Here is a 22,015-nt window from a genome sequence, read left to right on the forward strand (position 1 = left end):
TTTAATCAAAAGAAGAGTTTACACACGAGTCTGTTAAGAATGGCTGCTTTATTCTGTACACTCTGTACATTTAATTCACAGTGAAGCTGCATGGGCAACAGGATCATGGAACTAATAGTGCAGAAAGGTTATGAACTTAAAATTGTAGAGCATCAACTACTGTAAGAAGCAAAAAGTTATAGTATGAAGACAGAAAACCTGTCGCACATGAAAGAAAATGATGCAGCAGCTCCTATTGAACATATCAAACAAACTGAGCTCAAATCGCCTAAACAAGGTGTAGTTTACTCCTCAGCATTATGCACTGATCTGAATGAACAAGTCCATGTGATCTGATGAATGCAAACCAGACACCGGTTCCACTTCTTCCACATGTGCCAGGTGAAGTGAAGGTGGAAGTGAAGCGGAAGCTCCTATAGGTCACTGGAAACGGGCCCTCACCCGATCGGACGCGTCTGCTGTTGTGTTTACGCCTCGGTGTCCGTCAGCTTTAGTCTCTTTGGTGCCGGTTCCTCGGCTCGCTGGGCGCCCGCAGGTTTCTGATGGTCCGTGGCAACCGTGGTCCCTGAGAGGAGGTAGCCCCCGCCCCCGCTCATCAGAAGCAGAGGATGCGTCCTGTTAGGCAACACCTGGGGTCATAAACCGTCAGGGGACGTTAATGCAACTGAAGGTGCTGGACGTGAAAACGCAATAAAAGAACAAACGTTGACGAGACAAACTCAAGTTGTCTTAATATCACAATCTGAGAAAGATAGACAAAATATATGCATTCAGAGTATGAATGTCAAATCAGGTCACTGCAAACCTTCTATGTAAGAAAACTTTAAAACCTACCTGATAATGTCTGAGCCAGGAGTCTGTGAGTTTAAGGTTGACCGTCCCACCGTGCTCCCTAAGTTTTGTGTAGCACTCTATAAGAGGCTTCAGGCATCAAAACGGGAAATCAGAATAAAAAAAAACATCAGCACACAGAAAATCATGACTTTAGTAACAACAAGGAGTTTAGGTTTCCCACCTCTTTGTACTGGGAGTAGACGACGAAGGGTCTGGAGGGCGCGAGGAATTTGAGCAGGCCCATGAGGACGGAACACGGCTGAAACCGACTGGCTATAACTAACCTGCGCGTGAGAAACAAGCAGATGATCAAGCAAACTGTCCGACAAGAAATACAGCGTCTGCGCGCTTTATTATTAAATGTGTAGGGAAGCAGTATGGGACTTATTACAGGACGATTTAGTGCCTTTCTATTGCGGACATTCATTTCACATTACATCCAGCTGGAGGATGAAGGTCAGTAAAAAACGCTGATTTAAAACAGTCTGTGCTCTGTGGTGGTCTTTATGATATAGAGGGTAGTGGAAAGTCAATATTGCAACCAGATCAATACAGATACTTCAGCCTCATGTGTCATCCTCACAACAATTTAACCATTAATCATAAAAATGCTACATTTTGCATTCGAGGAGCTGTAAAGCATCACTTCGCTCGCCTCGCGTGGGCACAATACGCTCATCATCGATTTCGAGCTCAGATGAAGGGAAATGATTTAGTCGTTTGGTGCAGAATAATAGTTTTATCAATTCTTCATCACCATGGATCCATTTTAATTAGTGTTGTTCACCATTTGAAGCGATTCAGAGAACAGCAAAATATGAAACCAACCCATCAGCGTTACGTGCTTCCAGTAAGGAAGCTACAGCTGCCAGCTTCTTCCGCTTCTCCTCCAGCTTCAACTTCTTAACCTGAGTCTTAAAAAAACACAAACAGGGAGAAATTAATACATGCAATACAAAAAAAATAAAGCAAGACGGAAGTTATGGTTGGGTTGGTAAACAGGCAACGTACTTTGGCTTCTTTGCGTTTTTCCTTCTCGTTTTTCTCCTGGTCGTCCCCAACAGCATCAGCAGTGCTGGTCTCCATGCTCTGCGGCTCTACCTCGCGCTGGTTTTGCTCTTCTTCTGCAACTACGCCGGACTGATTTTCATCTTTAATGATGGAGTGGAACACATCACAGAATGAATACATTTCAAAAGCAAACTTGTGATCAGTATGGAGCGATAAAAAGGATATTTTTCCTTCTCTCTAGCAAATCAACACTACCTTCCAGCTAGTGCATTACACCCAAAAGTCTATAAACAGCTTGCAGAGATAGAGACACCTACCAGCACTGGGCTCTTTTGCAGTGGTATCCAGAGTGCCCGCCAGCAGAGCATTGACGTGGCAGATGGGAAATTCATGCAGCGTATCGTGAAAATGTGCAGGGAAACCAAAGCTCTCCACACCAGCCCGGACCGGCCCCCCTCCTGGGTACATCTGGATCACTGATCCAAAGCCTGAATGAAGGAAATGGATTGTAAATGTGCAGAGGCCAGATGTAAAGCTTTGTTTTAAAAAAGGAAAAAGCTAAAATACGGTAGTCAAGTAGTAAAAAATATATTATGTATAACATACCCCCCATTCTTTCCATGACAGCTCCCAGCACAAGACCAGCACATGTCTCAAAAACCAAAACTTTGCTGCCAGCATGGATGTTTGCCAAAGTCAACATCTGGGCAAGTGTGTCATACCGCAGGTGACTGAATCACAAAGACACAGACAACAATCAATCACCTTCTCCCTTTCAAAAATAATTCTTCTTCCACACATCTTGCTGGCAGCTCACCAGATCTTCCCTGGTTCCCGACCGTGGTACATCATAGCCAAGATGCGACAAGTCGGCCTCAGAACTGTCACAGTATTTTCATACCTGACAAAGAGCAAGATGGAAAAAAACTGTTATTACTTAATCAAAATTGTGGTTTGTTTGCATGATAAGAAGAGACTCACTTCTTCTTTTTCTTCTTTATGTATTTATCCTGGGCATACTCAGTCTTATCTCTGAAGGTGGAGCTGTTTTCTATAAGCTGCTGAATGATTTCCTGTGGAGACAAAAGCCAACGCACTGACTTATTGCCATAGCTGTCAACTGCCTTTCAACACTGTCTGCGAAAGTCCAGGCTTATTAAAATATAAAAGGAAATGTCTCTGTATTCTTTATTCTCAAACAGACCCATTTAATGGGTGTAATGCAATATGTCCCCATGTAGAAACGTGAATCTGAGGTTATTGATGTACCTGACCCTTCAGACCTTGCTCTTTAAGCGTCTCAATGTCATCTCTGGTCAGCTTCTGTGATTTTCCATCATCCACAATGTGTCTGTTGTCTGTGCCTGCTTCCTTTGCATCTGGGGGGAAACACATGAAGCCAATCATCAATCTATAGTTTTACATAGAACGGCATGAAAAAAAAACCACTGACAGCAGGTTACACACCACTACAGCTCTCGTTTTCCTTGAGCTTCTGTGGCTGCAGTGCCCCTCCAGACCCGATGTCAAACGTGGTGCTGTACAGATGACCCACTGCATTATCCAGGAAGAACCACTGTTTCTCAAAGATCACCTTCCTGTGAGTAAGACGAAGGCAAACACATGGAATTTACCTGTTTACACAACTTAATGCAACGTCATGTGTAGAGAATGCCTGTGTCTGCTGTTAACCCGAGCAGAGCAACTTCAAAGGATGAAAACCATTGATTGCAGTGATAACACGGCAGACAGGGTTCAATACCAATGCCTTGTTAAATGACACATATTTAAGGGTTATCGACTCACTTCCTGGGTTGGATTTGCACCGCTTTGAAGATATCGCCTCGTTTTAACACAACGTAGTCACCTTCTTTAATTCTATACTGACAATCCTCGTCTCCGGTATCCGCCATGATCAGGCAGCTGAATCAGCTAGTCAGGTGGTAGACGTCGCCCTCAGCTAATTTTACAGAGCCGCTGTTGATAAAGGCACTGCAATATCCTGATATGTAAGGAATACACAACAGATTACTATTTCCACGTGTTAGCTTTCTTTTCCCTAGCGTTCTAGGGCGACTAAACGATTTCAGATTGTCAACGCCGTCCCGCTTTAACGCAAATGTCTGTGATTGGCTCCATGGACGTAGAGGCGCGTTGCAGCCAATGGGAGCAAAGTGCGATGACTCAGGTAAGAGTAGTACATTTCAGAATCATCGATAAACCAGCAATTGTTCTGTAGTTTTTTATTTATTTCAATCATTTATTGTGTAACTCAACCAAGTTTTACGTGGTATATAACTGCTGTAATTATTATTATAAAATAAAGTTATTTAAAACACGTGTTTTCAGTTTGTGCTTTTAAAATTCTATTATCATGAATTTATTTGAACAATTAAATTTGTACTCTTAAAATTCTATTATCATAAACGTATTTGAATAATTCATGAACAATCAATGTATTAATCGACAATTGTTTAAATAAAAAGTATTAATAGTAGAAATACATTCCTAATTATTATATAAAAGTTATTGTGTGGGAGATCATAATGCTAGATGGCATTTCATCACAGTTAACAGTTCATAGCGTTTCATATCCCACCATGAGGACAAAATCTGGTGTTTTATAACAGCTCATTAATAGTGTGCCAATTCCAACTGCCCACCACTAGTGTACTTCCATTTAGCAGCCAGGCCCTTGAAAGAGCAACCGGCAAGGAGATCTTGGTTCTATAAAAGCTTCTAGAGTTTCTGAACTTATGTTCTATGCATAAAGCTGTTCATGAACCTGATGCATGCTGAGTTTCTATGAAGTATGAATATTTTTAAAGTCATATAAATTATGTGACCAATTTATCCTGCAAAGTTCAATACATGTAAACACACACACGTAAACATAAGTCAGTCAAATTAAAGCAGTAATAAAATCCAAAAACACAAATTTATTGATTTTATACATTGACATGAGGACTCTTCATAAAAAAAAAACATAACTGACAAATGATTGTCTATCCACGTTTTCAGAGAAAAGCAGATTTTCACTCTTCATCTCTAAAGCAGTTTTTTGTCAAAACTGTTGACAGTGATCTTTACACAGAAATGTGTTATTTTCCTGTCCATGATACAGTTATACATTTGCTCAGTGTTCAGGTGTTTAATTGCTAAGCTGACATTTTCACATTGTAACATTCATGCAAATAAAGAATCACAGTCCTATATCTTGTGCTGCTCTTGGCCAGCAGTCAGTTTATGGAACAATTCTTCATCCAACGTCTCATTCTGGTCTTTAGCTCGTGTCGACAGGAATATGTAACCTCCAATGAACTCGTGAACAACTTTGCAGTCACAGCTCAAACAGCAGAAGGCTATTGACACGTTCTGGTCAAACTCTATCTGCACCTGGAATTAAAGGAGTGGTTCACAACGTCGGAAATAAAATTCTTTGCTGAATGAAGAAATGGGTGAAATCAAGGTTTAGGAGAGAACAATCTCACACCTGTCTGATCTCCCAGTTGACGTTCCACTGCTTCATGTTGGCGAACCTCCATGTGGTAACAGGCAGACCAGTGGACATGTCAATACGGATCAGACGGTTGTATGAGATCCCCAGAATCTCATCCTTCTTACAGGCTTTAAATCTAAAGCAGAAATATCAGCAAAACCTCATTCATAACCAAATTGTGGTTAATTTATTAGTTATGTATGTGTATTTGTAAAATCTATAAATATGGACACTGTACCTGACAATGTAATAGTTGATACCAAAGTCTGGAAGTGACTGCCAGGCGTGGATAAAGCGCATCTTGGCCTCCGTCAGGGACAGCTGTGCTACGTTGTGATGGGCATCCAGGATACGTGCTGTCAGCTTAGCAGAAATCACCAAAGCCAGGGTTATAACAAGGTAGCAGCGATGAGCGCTGGTAAAGCTGAGTAAGTTACGCTCCACTCACAAACCTGTTTGGTCTTTTGCTTCTTGGCGTATCGTGGAGAAACAAAACACTCAGGATTCATCTCCATTGAGTCGAGGTCCGGGGCTTCCTGACCAGGAGGGGGCGCCAGGCTCTTCATTTTCAGAAACGACTGGATGTTCTTCACTTCTGTCTTGTAGGAGCTGTAGGCCATGGTCTTGCCCTTGGAGGCCAGGATGCATGCGGCTTTCCACTTGGCGTACTGCGTTTCCTACAGCACAGGTAGAAAAACAGCACATACACTCCTCACATATCTGCAGTTAGAACATACTGTCAATGCATCAGAGGACCATGTTTTTAGGGGCAGAGACAACAAGAGGGCCCTCACGTCTTCAAATCGGATGTACACCTCGTTCATTCCATCAGCAACCGGAAGCAGGAGCTTGATGCCGAACTTCCTGTCGGTGACGTTTACATCGGGAACTACCTCACAACCTGCCCAATAACAAAGCTATTAGTTTGTTATTAGCTTGACAAAATCAGATCATCATCAACAAAAAAACGAGTTTCAGTCATTACTTATGGCGTTGTATGTTGTAGATGTATTTAAGGTTGTATGTATTTAAAGGCTAATCCTGTATCCACCTAATCTTTGTAAACACTTTACCAACCTCGGAGGTGAAACTGCTCGATTGGTTCCCCTTTGGCCGCCTCTGCATTTTTGTAGTAGGAGATGGTGGTGTCTTTAAATACAAACCAGTACTCCTTGAATGGGCGGAGCGTCAACCGTTTGGGCCTAATGCAGGACATACAATGAAATACAATCAACCTTTGCTGCACTGATGCAACACTAGCACAGTGACTGAGCAGCTATCACTTCTGTACCCTCTAGTAGTAGAAGTGCAGTATAGTGTAAAGAAGGGATTTACCTAAACAGCCGGAGGGTATTTGCCAGCTGTGGAATGTCTGTAATGTCTTCCTGGAGGTGTAACAAATAACAGTCAGTCATCCGGGGTGTTCTCTACCCATCAGCCTCAGCTCGAAAACAGCTGGAACCGCCGAGACAGCGCAGAAAACGCACGTTGCGTACAGAAAACACCTTTACCAGAATTTTGTCTGCGTGTGCACCTTGCAGCGTCACTTCCAGGTTGGAAAGGGCCGCGTCGACTTCATCCACCTCTGGTTCGTTGGACTGGGTCAGCGGCTCGCTGGACATCGTCAGTTTGCAGATGTGATACTGGAAGGAGAGTCAGGTTTTCGATGAGCAAGGTTGTTCTGAGGAACAACGGCACGATTTAGGAGGTTTCGCAAGGCTGGGATGAGTCAGTGTTTGTGCGTTGTGTACGTAGGTGAGTGCAACACTGATCTCTGCGAGTTCTGAATCACTCTCCTAACATTTAGATGAACCAATTAGAAATGCTCCAAGATGTAGCAGCAAACATGTCCGATGGGGAGCTTTTGGGCTTTTCTTACCACACGGCTTCACCCTCTACTTAAGCCTCTCTTCCTGCACCTCTTCCTTCTCCTCCCAGGGAGATTTTCCTCGTGTCCAGGCATGTTCTTGTGTGGCTCTAAACACTGTTTGCCCCTCATGGGTAGATAATAGAGCTACTAATACTCAAAGTAACACTTTACTGTGTCCTTTAGAAATTAGGACTGCCTGTGTCATCAGGTTCACATATTCTGTGCACTTTGATTTAGTCTCTGGTGACTTTTTGTTGCTTTCTTCAGTGAATATAGCCTCTTGCATCACTTTCATAGCAGGGATGTCATGTAGTTCACCTGTAGTGAAGCGAACATCAGCATTTCCTCATCGGTGCAGTCGATCTCCTCCAGCAGAATGGCCCAGCGAGCCTGTTCGTAGAGCTGCGTGATTCTGACAGCATCGTACTAAAAGAGATTCGGTTAGTGCAACAGCTTCAAACCGAATCTGCTCTTGTTTCAGACTGTACTTACTTTAGGATTGAGGTCAAAGAAGACGTTGTATTTAAAGCGAAGCGACAGCTTGTCATTTTCCTGAATGCCCTGCTCCATGAGGGAACGAGACGAGTCCAACCACCTGTCAATCGTAATAATCGCAATAAAAACTCAGATCGGTTATACATATAAAAATCATTAAATGAATATAGCACTAGTTGTGGGGGGAAGATCATGGGTTTGGGATTCTACCCTGAACTGAGGGTCGCTTTATCCGTTAGCGAGAGGGACTGAAACATCTTGGCCAGTTCAGCAGGTGGCAGGTTGGGCTGACAGTCAGCTAGAGGGTTTTCTCCAAACCAGACACTGGTGGCAGATACCGGCATCCCGTTCTCTGGGTCATAGGTTGCTGTCATGGTCTTACTATACATTGGACCTTTGGGAGAAGTAAAGAATCAAGATAGATGGTGAAACCATAGAACTTGGTTCAATGCTAAAAAAAACCTGTTGAGCCCTTTTAAGACTTTGTGTCCCAGTACCTGAGCCTCCCTGCCCCCCACTGAGCAAGTCAATGTCCCAGATCTCCTCCTGCTGTGAGCTCATGTCCTTCTTCTTTTTCTTCTTGCACGTATCATCCGGGCGCTTCAACAACGAGAGCTCCTCTGGTCTTCTGATGTCTGAAATGGGGGAGGTTTTGATTATACAGAGACACCCACTCAAATAATACAAGTTTGTATTGCAATCAAAAAACTCAAAAGCTCACTGAGTATCCGGCAGATCTCTGTTACTGTCTTGAAGACCACGCTGGAGAAACTAACGGGCAATTTGATGGTTTTCATATTGGGAAGCTGCAGCAGCAGAAATTTGTGCTGCGGCGTGTAGAGCAGGTCGGCGTCAGCCTGTGTGGCAACACTTCACATCTTAGATATCGGTTTCGGCTGCACACAACCACCGGCAGGATTATTCCTGCCATGACTGGAATGGGCACCACTCTACATGCTGATTGCATCGCTTCGCCATCTTAGGTGTTACCTGGATTCCATACTTATCCAACGTCCAGTGAGTCTTCAGCAGCCAGGATTGCCTCTTGTCCCACCACAGCGCGTGGTCTGACCAGTCCTGGTGAACCTCTGCAGACACACACAGTGAGTACAACAGGCCACTGCTTTTGTTATTACCATAATACTGTCAGATCAAGTTAAAAGGGTAACTCTCACATGATTAAAGTATGGTGTACTATTATGAGTCTACTCGCTGTCATCTTATGGCGAGGTGTGGAAATCCCTCCACTGATGAAAACCTACTTAGTCATCTGTTGGGTTTAATGTTCCTTAAACCTCTAAATCTGATGCTGCCATCATGCAACAATCGGCTCTGTTTATTGTGAAGGAAACAGAGCTAACAGAGCTATCAGGTCCAATCTAGTTGAACCTTGTCCCCTATAGGGCTGCAAAAACCAATGCACTGTGACTCAACAATGGCCCTGCAGCCTAGAAAAGTGCAAACAAGGGTGTGGCTTGAACAGTCCTGTTGTTGCAGCAGCAGAGATCCAAGCAGCGTTTGTAGGACCAATGCAAGAGCGACACGGGAAATTTACGGGATAATGAAACTCAATCTACTTGTTTGAAATGCAGTAAAATATATTTTCTCTCTACTGTTGAATGCAGATGTTAACTAATCAAAGACACTTACTGATCTTTTCCACCAACTTTAACATGAGGCCTCCGACGTGCAGGTCTCCCTTCACCCTCAGCTTCACTGCTTCAGGTTCTTCACCGTCTTTTTGATCCACCTTCACGACCAGTTCCCATGATGTGTCTGCGTGTTCTGGAGCTCTGATCATGGCTCTGTTTTTTAAAAAAAGATGGAAGAGACAATGCCCAAATTGTAGACATACAGTACACAGATATATATATTAACAGGGAACAACTGCTTCCGCTGATGAGATGAATGATGAATGCATCCTACAAAATATGTTTATGTCTTTAGTTCCTTTAAGGATTAAACCATGATTAAGAATGAATAGTTTTCCAGCTAGCAGACACATTCATTCTTCACCTTTCCTGTTCTTAAGGTGCCAAAGACTTTGACCTCACTTCTCCTGCAGCATCTCTGCAATGATGCCGCTTCCCCCGAAGTACATCCCTCACAACACATCAGTAAACACAAAGACCGACAACATTATTCACATCTGTACAGCTCTGCGCGCTGCACCAGTACACTGGGGGCTTGATTTGAACAGGAGAGCAGGGAAGATGAACGGAATCAGGCAGGTATGAACGAGGAGAGTAGAGGAGGGGCAGCGAGAGTAGAGCTCTGGAATGTGTGACGAGCACGGACACGAATCTCATGACCATGCAAAACAACAGCCTCCTCACACATCGGACCAAGCTCCTTTCATTTCACAGCAGCACCATGCACAACGGCACACGCGCTATGGACTGAGGCCATCAACAGAATTACCTGTTTCAATTGTCCAGTAGCCGTGAGCAGCCCAGCGAAGCCTGAGCTGTGAAATTATGCAGCCGGGAGTCTAGGTTTAATGAACAAAATCTGCTTTCTGGCTGCTGCTCCCTCCTCATGCAGCTGCAGGGTACGTTTAAAAAGTCGAGTCTGCTGAGACGTGTCGGTGTGAACCGAGTTTCAAAATATTACACTGCTTTGCACAAAAACAACAATAAGTAATGGATGGTGCTATAGTGTAAGTTGGGGCTTATCAAATGCAAACAAGAGAAAATCCATTCTTTTTTTCTTTGTGTGATAAGCACTGAATGAAGACCTCCACATTGGGAATAACAATACAGTTACACACTAGCACATAGCTAGTGTGTAACTAGTTCACTAGTTCACAAGCATTATGCATATTTAGTTTATTTAATGTTTTTCAATAAAACACACTGTCTGTAAACATAATAAGGGTTATTATTATTATAGTTATTTATTATGAATAAATAAATGTGTATTATATTATTATAAATCTATTTTATAAATATTTATTCTGCTAACTTCACATAAATATAAACACATATGCTACTGTTTTAGACCGATATTAATAGTACAATAGCAGTAAAGGTACAACACAGACGCTCAGGCCCAACTGGACCTTTCCTCATCATGTAATGTAATTTATTTTGAAAGTACAGTGGTTATAAAATAAGTAAAACTAGAACTAACCCTTCTCCTACTGCAGTTGCGCAAAAACCCAACATCTAAAATCAGTCCTACCTGGATTCCAAGTTTTCTGCTCCTGAACTATTCCTGGAAATCTCGATCTCGAATGAACGAACGAGGCTCGTGTCGAAATTTGAACCCCGCCCCTTTCAGCCAGGTACGCGAGGGCGCTGACGTGACGTCATGCGTAAGCGGGAAGGAAAGGTAGCGTCATCAAAGGTAAGTTCAGAGCGCAGACGCCACAACATTAATGTAAAGAAATATTTCTAACAAAATTTCTCTGCCTGTAAAGCTTTGGTTTATTTAAATATTAAATATGACGTAGACTCTATAGCAACATGCGTGCCTCAAAATAAGCTAACGTAAACGTATCATAATAGCATATTATTAAAAAAGACGTGTTTAGCATAGCTGCAAAACCTTTCAGGATGCTATTCAGTTAGTGAAGCAAACATAGATGTAAGTAAGCGTTTAGCAAAGTAAAAACAGCCTAGACTATAAAGGAGAACCACAAGTAGCAGAATGGGGTAACTTTACTTTGAAAAATGAGCAAACTTAACTCCAGCGTCGATAATATTCTATATATATTATTTGTATTGTACCCTCTTATGTTGGGCACATTGAGCACACAAACAAATGTTTAGTAATTTTTAAAATCATCTGAATAGGTTAGGTAAACATATAATATATCTTGCTGCTTGGGTTTAGGTGGAGTAAGTTTCACAGATGGCTACAGCACGATGAATAATGGTTTACCTCAGATGAATCAGCCTCCCTCCTTCGTGCCCACATCCTGTCCAATGATTCAATCAAGATGAATCACCACAGTATGTCTTTTCCACATATTATTGCCAGTTTGTCAAACTACAAAAGCACTACAGTAAAAGTAATGAAATGAGCGTTTCTGCTACTGTAAACGGGGGACATCCTACAGATAGCCAGCTACTGTATGCAGTCCTCCAGCTTTTAATATGTAGGTGTGTTTATTTGTCTGCTCGTGCATAATGTTACAGTGACTACGTTAGGAGGTGTGACGCCCCCCGTGCTGTCCTGCAGTAAGACCAGATTCATTGGTAAGTACAATAAAAAGAGCCGTTTCAGCAAATGCAAACAATGACTACATGACTTACCCTTTTTATGGATTCAAATTAGAAAAATCATTCAATTAACTTTTCTGGGTTTAATTAGATAGTGTACCCCTATATATTACCTTGTATGTTTTAATACGTTATTATAAGATTTTCATGGATGTTTCTACAAGTTATTTAAGTTATTTGACATATTTGGTGAAAACTGAGTAATTGGTTAGATGAAGGTGTGTTTGGGGTATTCATGGACTGAGATGTCCTTTCTGCCTAGGTAGCCCTTCAGGACATTTTCAGTTGCTGCCACAGTGTGGCACTATCACCTAACATATTGAGCAAGTTTGTTTTCCAGCTTAACATTTAGATATGGATGAAACTATGCAAGCTGAAACTTAAACTGCACTCTTAATTTAAAGACATATATCACTCCCTTTATCTCATAATGTTTCTATCACAAGGAAACAGCTGAATCTTCTAGGATGAGTGCTTCCTATAGCAGTAACCAGCAGTTACTTCTGAGTAACCCACCTATTAGTTAAACAAGTAAGTAGCTAATTGTGATTTTTTTTTACACACTTAAGATAAAAAAATCACAGATTTTTCATCAAGACATAAAATGCAAAACCATGAACCATGAAAAACATGTTACATCTACGGGAGGAATTTGTCCCACTCAGGGACGGCAGATGTCAGAGTCAGCCACCGAGGCACAGTCCTGGAATTGCCAAGTGTTCAAGGACACTCCAACGTTGTGGGTTTTTGCCTTAAATCTGGGCGCTTCAGCTGAAGGACAGTTACTTCGACCACTTGACCATGTTGACCACACCCTACAGATGAAGTGTACTGCAGCAAACATCCCTGCGAGTCTGTTTAAACTCTGTGTTAGTGCTGAATTTTCGGTGCTGGCACATGAGGTCATCTTGACTCCTTGTGTAAGAGAGGAAATGTAAATTCCATGACAGAAACAAACAAATAAACCCTGAGCATCATAAACTATGTCACTGGTGGACAAAAACATGGAAAATAACATCATTTGGACCTGTCAGGCCTGGATGTACTGGATAGAGTACAGACAAAGTAACACCAAGTCATGTCATCATGACACCTGTGGTTTTATAACAACACATAACACACAGACCACGCTAAGAAAGGACAAATATAAACCTTTCTACCGAGCCTGAGGGAATGATAAAATGCAGTGTTTAGAGTGATGGGGAGAAGGAGAAGGAAACATTTTGGACTGTGGTTTTAGACACAATAAATTACATCTACTGCCTGAAGCTGGTCTGAACCTACTTGGAAGCGGGTGGGAAACAACATCTGTAGAAGCCTTTGCCGGCTTTCTGTATTTATGGAAAGAGAAACCTCCCGGTGACCTGGGAACACGCTTACCCAATTAGCAGCCTCGCCGACGGATCAAATGGAAGTGAAAACATTCACTGCCGTGACGGAGACGCATCACAATGCCCCATTCATGCTGCCGAGGCCCATGCTTTCGGGCCGAGGTGAGGGGGGCTGATCTTGCAGGGATGTAGTGAGGAGATGGGATAAGCAAGGGGGAGTAATGAACGTAACAAGAAGTAACTGACCTCACCGCCTCCTTTGACATGCCGCTGGAGGTCCCATTCATGACTTAATGCAAGTTTAGAAGTAAACAGTGTTCAAAGGAGTTGTTTTTACAAGGTTACTGCCTGACTAACTGTTCACTTTGCCGTATTCCACATTGTCTTTACCTCCCCTCGGGCGCTCCCACCTCCGCCACCCAGTGCAAGCACAGGTCTAATCTTCTGGGGGTCAGGAGGCTCGAGAAACAACACAGTGAAGAGGGTCTCTTGACAGCGCTGGGCCCTGGGGAGTAAAGGCTACACTGCCTAATGACCTGTAGAGAATTACAGGTCTGATCTTCAAGGCTGTCAGAGTCATGTCTTTGTCCTGGTTCTCACTCCGTGTTCATGGGAGCAGATTTATTCTTACATTCCAGTCCTGTACAAATCAAAACGAAGACCCGAGGCAAACCTGCACCTGGCAGGTTATTTGTTTTACAAATGTCAGTATCGTGTTAAATTGTGTTGTGATGAGAGTCAGGCATACCCAGGTGTAATAGTCGGTAATAGTGTAGAGGTGCACAATGCAGAGGGACCAGCAAATATAGATTATGTGTTGATTGAAAGCTCCTTCATTTGCTTAGACACGACCTTGTTCTAAATAGACTGTGTAATCGTTTAGTCAGGTATAAATGCTCTTTTATATTAAAGATGAGTGATTTATTAATTTATGTTGGTAGTAAATAGCATTTTATGTTGCTAAAGCAAAGCAAAATCCAAAGAAGTTGACCAGGCCAGGACCGATATTCCTTTTCACTGCCCACCTCTTCTTGTGTGGAAACATCTGATAGAAATAAAACCTGTCATGGTGTCAGGTCAGATAGCCATAAATACAGTTTGTCAGTGCAGTATGGCCCTCACATCCAGAGGAGAGGCTGTTCCGAACTGTGGTTTGAAACAGGATATCACATGTTTAAATATTGCACTTCTTTCTGAAAAGCGGCTACTGTAACACACGGCCCACTGCAGAGTATCCCTTTACCTTTCGCTGGCAGTGTTTCAGCCCTTTGCTGCCCCAGAAGCATAAGAAGATTAGCCAAACTAACACCTTTCCTTGCACATACTGTCTGCAGAGGATGCCGGGTGATTCCGCTACTCGTGCAGAGCGAAGCTGAGATGCCACGTGATCGCGTCCTGCGCTGCATGCTGACAGAGTGAAGGTAACAGACCTTGACAGTGCCCTTGAAGTCGCCATGACTGATCTCACAGGTACAGTGTAGGAGGAAGCGGGGCGTTGTGCTCCTTTCCTCCCCACATCAGTTTGCCAACTGGTTTGTGAATGGGTGCCATTTTGAAGCATGCAAATGTAGGTAGCCTCTGCCTGTATCAGCTGATGCAGGTCAGTGTTGTTTTTGGCTGAGACTTAAAGACCTGTGGGGAGAAGGACGTATTGAGAGTTAGAAAAGGTCACATAAACTCTAGTGGGATTACTTTACCAACACTTTCCATGGCTGAGATGCTGTGAATGGGTCCATTGTTGGGCGGGTCTCCGCTCATGGAAAGCAAACCCTGTCAGGATCCAGTTCATTAGCACCTAGTTTGCTGTTTGAAGTTATCTGGTGTCTAAAGGGGAACCCCATTCAGACATATGTAAATGTATATGTGTGTGTGTGTTCATGCGTGGGCATGTTGTGCTTACGTCTTCAAACGTACAGATGTCACGAGAGCTACAGGGGGGTTTTCCGAGCAAATTGCTCTAGAGCAAATAAAACTTTCCATGGTATAATAAAATGTATGGAAAATGAACAGAAGGGATGTTGGTGGAACCCTGAAGGTCGAAACCTTCCTTTAGGATGTGTTGAAAAAATCTATACATAAATATACATAGGGATGTTTTATGCCAATTATACAAACAGTTTTTGGAAAGTTGGCCCCTGACCTCGTTAAACCAAGCCCATTCATGCTACATTGAACTCAGGAGCCATATGATTAATGTTACGTCATTTAATCTACTTTGTAAGACATTTTTGTTAGTAAACAGTGCTGCAAAAACTGTTTATGTATCCTTCTGTGAGCTGCTCTACTGTATTCAAACTATTATGTGAGTGTGCCTGTGTGTTTTCTCTTTTCTTTTCTTTTGTGATCTGTTTGTTTTTTGGAACGCGTCCCTGTGCCTCTGGTCAGACAAAAGTGCCGCGTTGAGCAAAACCTCCACTCCACTTTTATGGTCTGTGTGGGCCGTCCTATTTGTACATGCTTAGAGTAAATTAGACCAGCAGCTGCACATGGCCGTCCCATTCCATGTTGGCTTTTCATGATAAAAATATGCTTTGGTCAACCTCACAGCTTGGATCCAGAAATACGCGGCTCTTTTCTACTGGTGCTGACACCTCAACATATTTACAATCAGCGCTTCCATTTTTGGCCCAAAATGAGAAAGACATAAAGAGTCAGGGAGACGGGACAGAGGGGTGGAAGTAAATTAGTTGGGCTGGGGGAGAAGGAAGGAGTGCAGATGTTTTTCAGATGGTGGAGGAAAACAAGATGCAGCAACAAGAGTGTGAGGAGAGGAAGGAGAGAGGGCTGCACCTGTTATGGGGTGATGATCTGTCCGCGGGTGACATCAGTCATCGTAATGCGTCATGCTGCTTGAGTCATTAACCAGCTACAAGCCAGTGAATGCCCTTTGTATGTATTGCACAATATGTTACCAGTTTGCTTAAAATTAATATGGAAATTAAAAGAAAACATGCATTTAGTTTTAATGTGAGGTGACAGAGGTATCTAATATTTGAAATAGCTGTCTTTAAATAAACAAAACATGCAAATATTTCTTATAGAGAAAATCACCTGCATGTCTCAGGACATGATGCATTTACTTTATATTAGCATTTGGACTTGACTAACACTAACAGATGTGTCAAGTTGGCCTTTACGTTCTAGGACAGTTGGGAAAAGTGGTAGGTAAATATAATTTCTGACAGTGTGACAGGAATAAGGAATAGTCCTCGGCTCGGAATTGAGTTCTTAGGCTAATCATCCATGATTACAGCCTTGAAAGCCAAAACACACTTCATGTGAAAGAGGTTGTTTTCATGTGCGTGCTGCAGCAGCGCGGCTGGCTGACAGAGTTACCTATTCTCCCGAGGGCTCTCACTCTCCTTCTGCCTCTGTTGGACCGGCCCGCAGCAGGTCCTGTCGTCCCCGGGGACTGTCCTGGGAGACCTGGACAACATTGGCAGCAGGCGGCTCGGAGGTGTCGTTTTGCCATGGTGAGCTGTGGACAAAAGCGCGTCTTGTTGCCGCAGGCTGTTTGTGGCTGCTGCTTTCCCAGCCCTGTGGAAAGGAAAGGACAGCCAGTGGCCAATGCCAAACAAACCTGCTCCAACTCACCTGTGCAGTGAATGTGGAACGAGTGACCCAGATCTGGATGGAAACCATTGCAAATATTTCCCAGCAAAGGTCTGTGGAAGAAGCCTTCAGCAGGGCCTCTCAGCAGGGAGTTTAACTACTGTAAATGACTCTGTCTTCCTCCAGATTGTGTCATCTGTTCCTAAGAAGTAGTAAACAGTTGGTCTACCATCAAACCATGCAGCACGTAGCTAAGTGCGATGCAGAGCGTGGGCCCGAGGTGTAATTAAACATCAGTGCCTAGGATGATTGTGTGTTTATCACTACACTTTCTGAAGAATTTATTGCACAGCGAGGTAATGAGGGTGACGGCGCGATCAGAAGCGCAGCCGTTGATGAACAGTGAACTTGTTTATTTCCTTGTCTCTGCAGGGCAGCTGGCAAAGCAAACGTCTCTTTACCCAAACTACATCTCAGTTTAGCAGTGTTAGCCATGCTGCAAATATTTGGTTTGGCCACTGAAAATGAATTATATTGGTACAGAAAACATAGAAATAAAAAACAGCAACCTTGGGAGCAATTATGCAAAGTGAAACATGGTTAAACCCAGTGCTACTGGTTTTCCTTTCCACCCAAAAGGGAAAAAAAAGGAGCGGGCTGCTTTAGCAAAGTTTATCTCCCTTAATAAAAAGCTGAGGCATTTGTCCGTGCCATGGCAGCTGGAGCTATAGCTCATTTTTGCAGTGTTGTATAGCTTCTTGGTTTTTACCCACAGCTTTAAAAGTGAACACATTTTCTAGAAAGCATTCATGCAAACCCAAAGCTGTGGTGACTCGGGACCACAGAAACGATCACTATAACAAATAGCTGATAAAAGCATTTTATGCACTGACAAGACAATAAATATTACTTGAGATAAACAGCAATCATGCCTGTGACTGTAATAGAAATATTAGGAAGAATTATCTGTGTGGTAAAGAGTTCATTGCTTTTCATCATTCATAGTTATTACAGATCAGTAAATGGAGAACAGCAGTATGATGGCATACAAGTCCCATAAATGTTTAATTTAGTAAATTTTAGGCTTAAATTTAAGTCTCATAAATGATTTAATTTGGGTCACATTTATGAAAACTTGAGCTCCACTACCCACGAACACCAAAACCTAGTGTTATTTCTTAACGATGGCCTCATTAGTGGTTTGTGCATTGACTGTGTCGTCTCTCTCAATAGCCATTGAAGCCCCACCTGCAGGACCCAGGAACACAAACGCCATTGCTGTCACCGACATAAACAGTAACGCAGGCTGGCTGGCCAGCTAGCAAGCTAACCATCATGCAAACCTTTAAGCCAGCTTTGTTTGCTCACAGCTGAGACTCAAAAGAAAGGCAGGAGCAGCGTAGAAAAGAGCCAGCTTTGACAATTTTCACACAAAGGCAGCACTGTTGGCTAACAGTGAGCAGCCTGTTTCTGGGAGGTTTGCACTGTTCCTGGGGCCCATTTCATGGAACAGTTAGCAGGGCCAAAGGCAACCCATGGGCTGGAGTGATGGTTTAAAGCCCTTGGGACCAAACCTGTGTCGGCTCCTCGTGCTCACTCCGCTTTCCCTCACGAAGCTTTCACAGAGCCAACTGGGTGATGCAGGTGTCCTCTCATAAAGAGCCTCGTCACATGGGCACATGAGTGTTTGGATTGCTTTTTGCTACAGTCAAGCCCAGTTCAAAACCCCCCCGGCAAATTATTGTTACTAAGTTACTTTTATTCAACCAAAATATGATGATGTACGAGGCCTCATTGTTAAAAAAAGAACAATTCCTCATGTTTTATTTAGGACCCTCCAACCTGAAAGGGTTGGAGCTCATTGCTAAAGATGAATGGACAGAAATACAAGTGAAAACATGCAGAAAGCTGTTTAGCAATTATAGGTAGTGTTTGATTGCTGTAAGTGGAAAATAATGCCTTCTATTGATTTTTTCTTTAGAAAATGCCACTTTTTGTTCAAATAAACAAAACATGAGGAATATTTTTTCCCACAATGATAGTACATTGTATAAATATTTATATGCTATATATAGTATATATACCAGTTAGTACGTAATTTATTGGCCCTGTTCTAATGTTAAATTGTTTATAGTACCATTTTACCTCAGTGAACTTTGTGTGGATTCACAAAAAAGAATGTGCGTGGCTTCAGTGGTCTTGCATGTCAAGGAAGGTGTGGTTGATTTATTCTTGTTAAAGCAAAACGGTCCAAGCAATTATTAATGTAGAGATGAACATAAGAAAAGCTGCTGCTGCTATACATCATTTGTGGCCTAAGGTCAGATCATTAATTTCTTCCTACTACCGTCCACAGTGTCAGTTTGCGAGGATGCTCCCTCCAGCTGCAATGCCAATTGCAACAGCTATCAAAAGGAACAGTCTATGCTTTCCTTTGATTTAGCCTTAATGGGATGGAGAATCCAGAAATATGGCTTGCGTGGTGAGAAGGGTTCGGCATAAAGAGCTCGGTATCTCATTGATGTCAGTCCTGGCTGTGTCTGTAGCTTTTAGTTTGGTTTGGATAGAACAGGCGGCCAACAGGGGTTGGGAGGACAGGGCCCAGGGTTTCCCACATCACTCAAGGGCCTCTGATAGGCGGTCACACACGCCGGTAATGACAGGGATAGAGATTTAGTATTAAAGTCTCCACTACTGCCTTCTCTTCTCCTGTCTGACGTCAGGCTGTTAAATACGGGGGATGAGAGCATGGCATGGCCAATGCGGAAAGGAGTTAGACCTGTCTTAAATATACAGCTTTGTAAGAGAAACTGGGCTTGGTTCCACTGGAGTGTTGCTAAGGATACAAGCTGTATACAGCAATAAGGCATTTTGTATAACACTCAAACATTAGAGGGATTTACATCCCTGACTGCTGTCAATATGAACTCAGGCAAGGTAAATGATAAAATGGGATTAGAAGGCACTGACATATACTTACATAGGGACTTATTCTGTGGCTTGCAGCACTGGGTGAACTCTGGGTTAGCAGTGTAATAATGCAGGCCAATAAAATGATTCCTCATAGTCTGTAGTTATTTGTACATCCTTTTTTGTTGGTTTTACCACTGTTCCACATACAGTACAGTACGATACTGAGGGTTTTCCCCCTATTATTATGTTGTGTTATTGAGGTCATTTGGAGAACATTCTAACATTTGAGTTTTTGTTATTTCAGTAATAAACTCAAAAGTGTCTAGAATGTGTAATACTGCTTTTAAACTTTCATATTATACATTGTAGTCTAGAACCAGACCTGAACGAAGTTAAGCAGCATTAAAGAAGCCGACTGCTACACCTGCACCTACAGATCATCACACCATTGTGGCATTTACAGAAAAGGCCTCAGTCAAACACGCCCCCTGACCTTCTCCAGCTAACATAAACTAATTAGGCTGGCTCTGAAAGGAATGACCTGCCATTGGATTAATCACCTTCTACAGATCTGGACCATGCAGCCTGCTCTCCCCACTAGAACCTCATTATCTCACGTTTTCAAAGGCGCACCGTGGCCTAAAGGGACGGCAAAATGAAGGAGGAGGTGGCGGTGTAGGAAGGGGATTCTCTAGTTCCTCTCACATCGGACTCAGAAAGGAAATGTCAAGCGTGAAGCTCAGAGAGTGGTCAGTACCTCTCAGTCCAGCAGGCAGCACAGAGGGAGTCTTTGTCCACGATCACTTAGCGCCAATTACAGCCCGTCAAAATAGTTTTTCTACAGTGGGGCGACGTGTTAATGGGCCCTGCGTTGGGTGTGAGGAGTGGCCTTGTCCACACACACCAACCAGGGGTCAGGGGTTAATAGGGCCCCTCTGATGTGACAGATGAGATTTCGGCAATCTTTAGCCGGTGGAAGAATGCTGTGACAAAGCCTGTAGAATGTGATACAATTAGATGGACAGCTAGCCATTCTGAATGGAGCTGCTCCATCGTAATGAAATGGCTGCATTAGCTAAGGACCAGATGGACAGCCGGACTCTAGCCAAACAGGTGCTGTGGAAGGTCTCCTAAATCTGAGTGCCCAGGTGAGGACACGAACACCAGCCAAGCTCAAAGCTTCATTTGGAGCGAGCAGCAATTAAATTACTTGTTGAACTAATGACTGCTCTCATGAATATACAGTAGAGACAGACCTGTTTACCCGACAACCCAGGCTTCTGGAGACTTTCCCATGCCGAATCCTGAACCCTTGGAGCTATAGCTTGGCTCAAACAGAAGATTGGGCTTAGGACCCTTAGCCAAACATGGAAGCTGTTTGATGAAAGTGAACTTGGCACAATTGGCATCTGACCTGCACCGTGTTTCCTGAGTTTAAGCAATCAGCAATTACTGTATCTGATGCAAAATTAACTAAGTCCTGGCAAATTTCGATGTTCACAACACTGAATCGTGCTACGTGTGTCTGGTCAAGGCATGCGAGCACTAAGCCAGGCCTCTGTTTACACCATGAGTGTGGGAACAGAACCAATGCCAATATACCCATGGGTTCTTCGAAGCCCCATAACACTCTGCCAGGGAGAGTCGGAGATTTTTAAAGAAATACCCTACACCACACTGAGCAAGTCCAACCACATGCAGGCCTGTGGGAACTAGCGGATGACATCTATCCGCATATAAAGACTCTCAAAATACTTTCTGGACTTACTGGTGTACAGATCATTCCCCCCACCCTATTCTCTTGGAAATGGCAGTGGTGATCTGGAACCCAGCTTCGTCTTCTTAATGTTGAAATAAAGGAGGTGATTGAACTCAGCCCCCAAATTGGATTTGTTTAATCTGCATCAAGTTTGAACATCCTGTGTAAACACAAGCGTGTGCAGATGCCGGAAACGCCACGGCTGCAAACGTAAATGCCCGTGGTTGACTTTGGCACTAAGTCAGAGGAGCAAAAGGGGGAATGGGGCTGAACAGGGTTGGACAACTTCCATTGTTAGTGGGGGTCAAAGGCTACTTCAGTGTAGCTAATAGTGTTAAGTTGTATACATTTAATATAGGTTACATTATGACAAAGGGTAAAGGGATAAGTGCAGCTTGTTCATGAACATAAAACACTGAGTGTATGTCCTATTACTATAAACTATACCCAGAGTGCTTGGAAATGTACTGTAGAGCATTAGACTCACAACCTCTGGGAACAGAATCTCATGAGGTTTACAACAAA

At 43.1% G+C, this 22,015-nt stretch overlaps 3 protein-coding genes across 6 annotated transcripts in view; 1 reads left to right on the forward strand and 2 right to left on the reverse strand.

The window, feature by feature from the left end:
- Positions 1-29: 29 nt before the first annotated feature.
- On the reverse strand, positions 30-3,935 carry trmt6 (tRNA methyltransferase 6 non-catalytic subunit). Its single transcript, XM_029141580.3, has 12 exons — positions 3,652-3,935; positions 3,313-3,443; positions 3,115-3,224; positions 2,827-2,918; positions 2,663-2,746; positions 2,452-2,576; positions 2,163-2,333; positions 1,846-1,985; positions 1,663-1,748; positions 1,016-1,118; positions 835-921; positions 30-629 (listed from the first exon to the last, which is right to left on the reverse strand). Exons 1-12 carry the CDS (start codon positions 3,756-3,758, stop codon positions 468-470), a joined length of 1,398 nt encoding a protein of 465 aa, XP_028997413.1. The 5' UTR covers positions 3,759-3,935; the 3' UTR covers positions 30-467.
- An 829-nt stretch (positions 3,936-4,764) lies between these two features.
- Positions 4,765-11,011, reverse strand: fermt1 (FERM domain containing kindlin 1). Of its 2 annotated transcripts, none has more exons than XM_029141578.3 (16): positions 10,893-11,011; positions 9,360-9,514; positions 8,700-8,797; positions 8,431-8,566; positions 8,207-8,344; positions 7,920-8,103; positions 7,707-7,809; positions 7,533-7,640; positions 6,856-6,987; positions 6,680-6,729; positions 6,422-6,546; positions 6,139-6,245; positions 5,797-6,021; positions 5,583-5,707; positions 5,339-5,480; positions 4,765-5,241 (listed from the first exon to the last, which is right to left on the reverse strand). In XM_029141578.3, the coding sequence occupies exons 2-16, from the start codon at positions 9,508-9,510 to the stop codon at positions 5,056-5,058; spliced, it is 2,010 nt and encodes a 669-aa protein (XP_028997411.1). In that variant the 5' UTR covers positions 9,511-9,514; positions 10,893-11,011; the 3' UTR covers positions 4,765-5,055. The 2 variants fall into 2 exon arrangements, with proteins under 2 accessions (XP_028997411.1, XP_028997412.1); XM_029141579.3 differs by lacking the exon at positions 10,893-11,011 and adding an exon at positions 9,726-10,426.
- A 31-nt stretch (positions 11,012-11,042) lies between these two features.
- Positions 11,043-22,015, forward strand: part of LOC114849424 (1-phosphatidylinositol 4,5-bisphosphate phosphodiesterase beta-1-like) — a 100,990-nt gene continuing 90,017 nt past the window's right edge. For 2 of the 3 annotated variants that reach the window (XM_055506419.1, XM_041069417.2), the window contains exons 1-4: positions 11,043-11,057; positions 11,547-11,665; positions 11,852-11,911; positions 14,601-14,687. The gene's annotated coding sequence lies outside the window, so the exon portion shown is untranslated. Of the gene's footprint in view, positions 11,058-11,546; positions 11,666-11,851; positions 11,912-12,381; positions 12,467-14,600; positions 14,688-22,015 lie in introns of all 3 variants that reach the window. The other variant, XM_055506418.1, reaches the window with a different exon arrangement.

The sequence above is a fragment of the Betta splendens genome, chromosome 24, assembly GCF_900634795.4.
Source record: "Betta splendens chromosome 24, fBetSpl5.4, whole genome shotgun sequence".
Lineage (NCBI taxonomy): Eukaryota > Metazoa > Chordata > Actinopteri > Anabantiformes > Osphronemidae > Betta > Betta splendens.

Coding starts and splice junctions, on each gene's coding strand:
- trmt6 (XM_029141580.3), bottom strand. CDS start 3,758: ATGGCGGATACCGGAGACGAGGATTGTCAGTATAGAATTAAAGAAGGT. Junction 2,747..2,826: donor ATAAAGAAGAAAAAGAAGAA/GTGAGTCTCTTC, acceptor GCTCTTTGTCAG/GTATGAAAATACTGTGACAG. Junction 2,334..2,451: donor TGTCATGGAAAGAATGGGGG/GTATGTTATACA, acceptor TCCTTCATTCAG/GCTTTGGATCAGTGATCCAG.
- fermt1 (XM_029141578.3), bottom strand. CDS start 9,510: ATGATCAGAGCTCCAGAACACGCAGACACATCATGGGAACTGGTCGTG. Junction 8,567..8,699: donor TGGATAAGTATGGAATCCAG/GTAACACCTAAG, acceptor GTTGCCACACAG/GCTGACGCCGACCTGCTCTA. Junction 5,242..5,338: donor TCAACTGGGAGATCAGACAG/GTGTGAGATTGT, acceptor CTTTAATTCCAG/GTGCAGATAGAGTTTGACCA.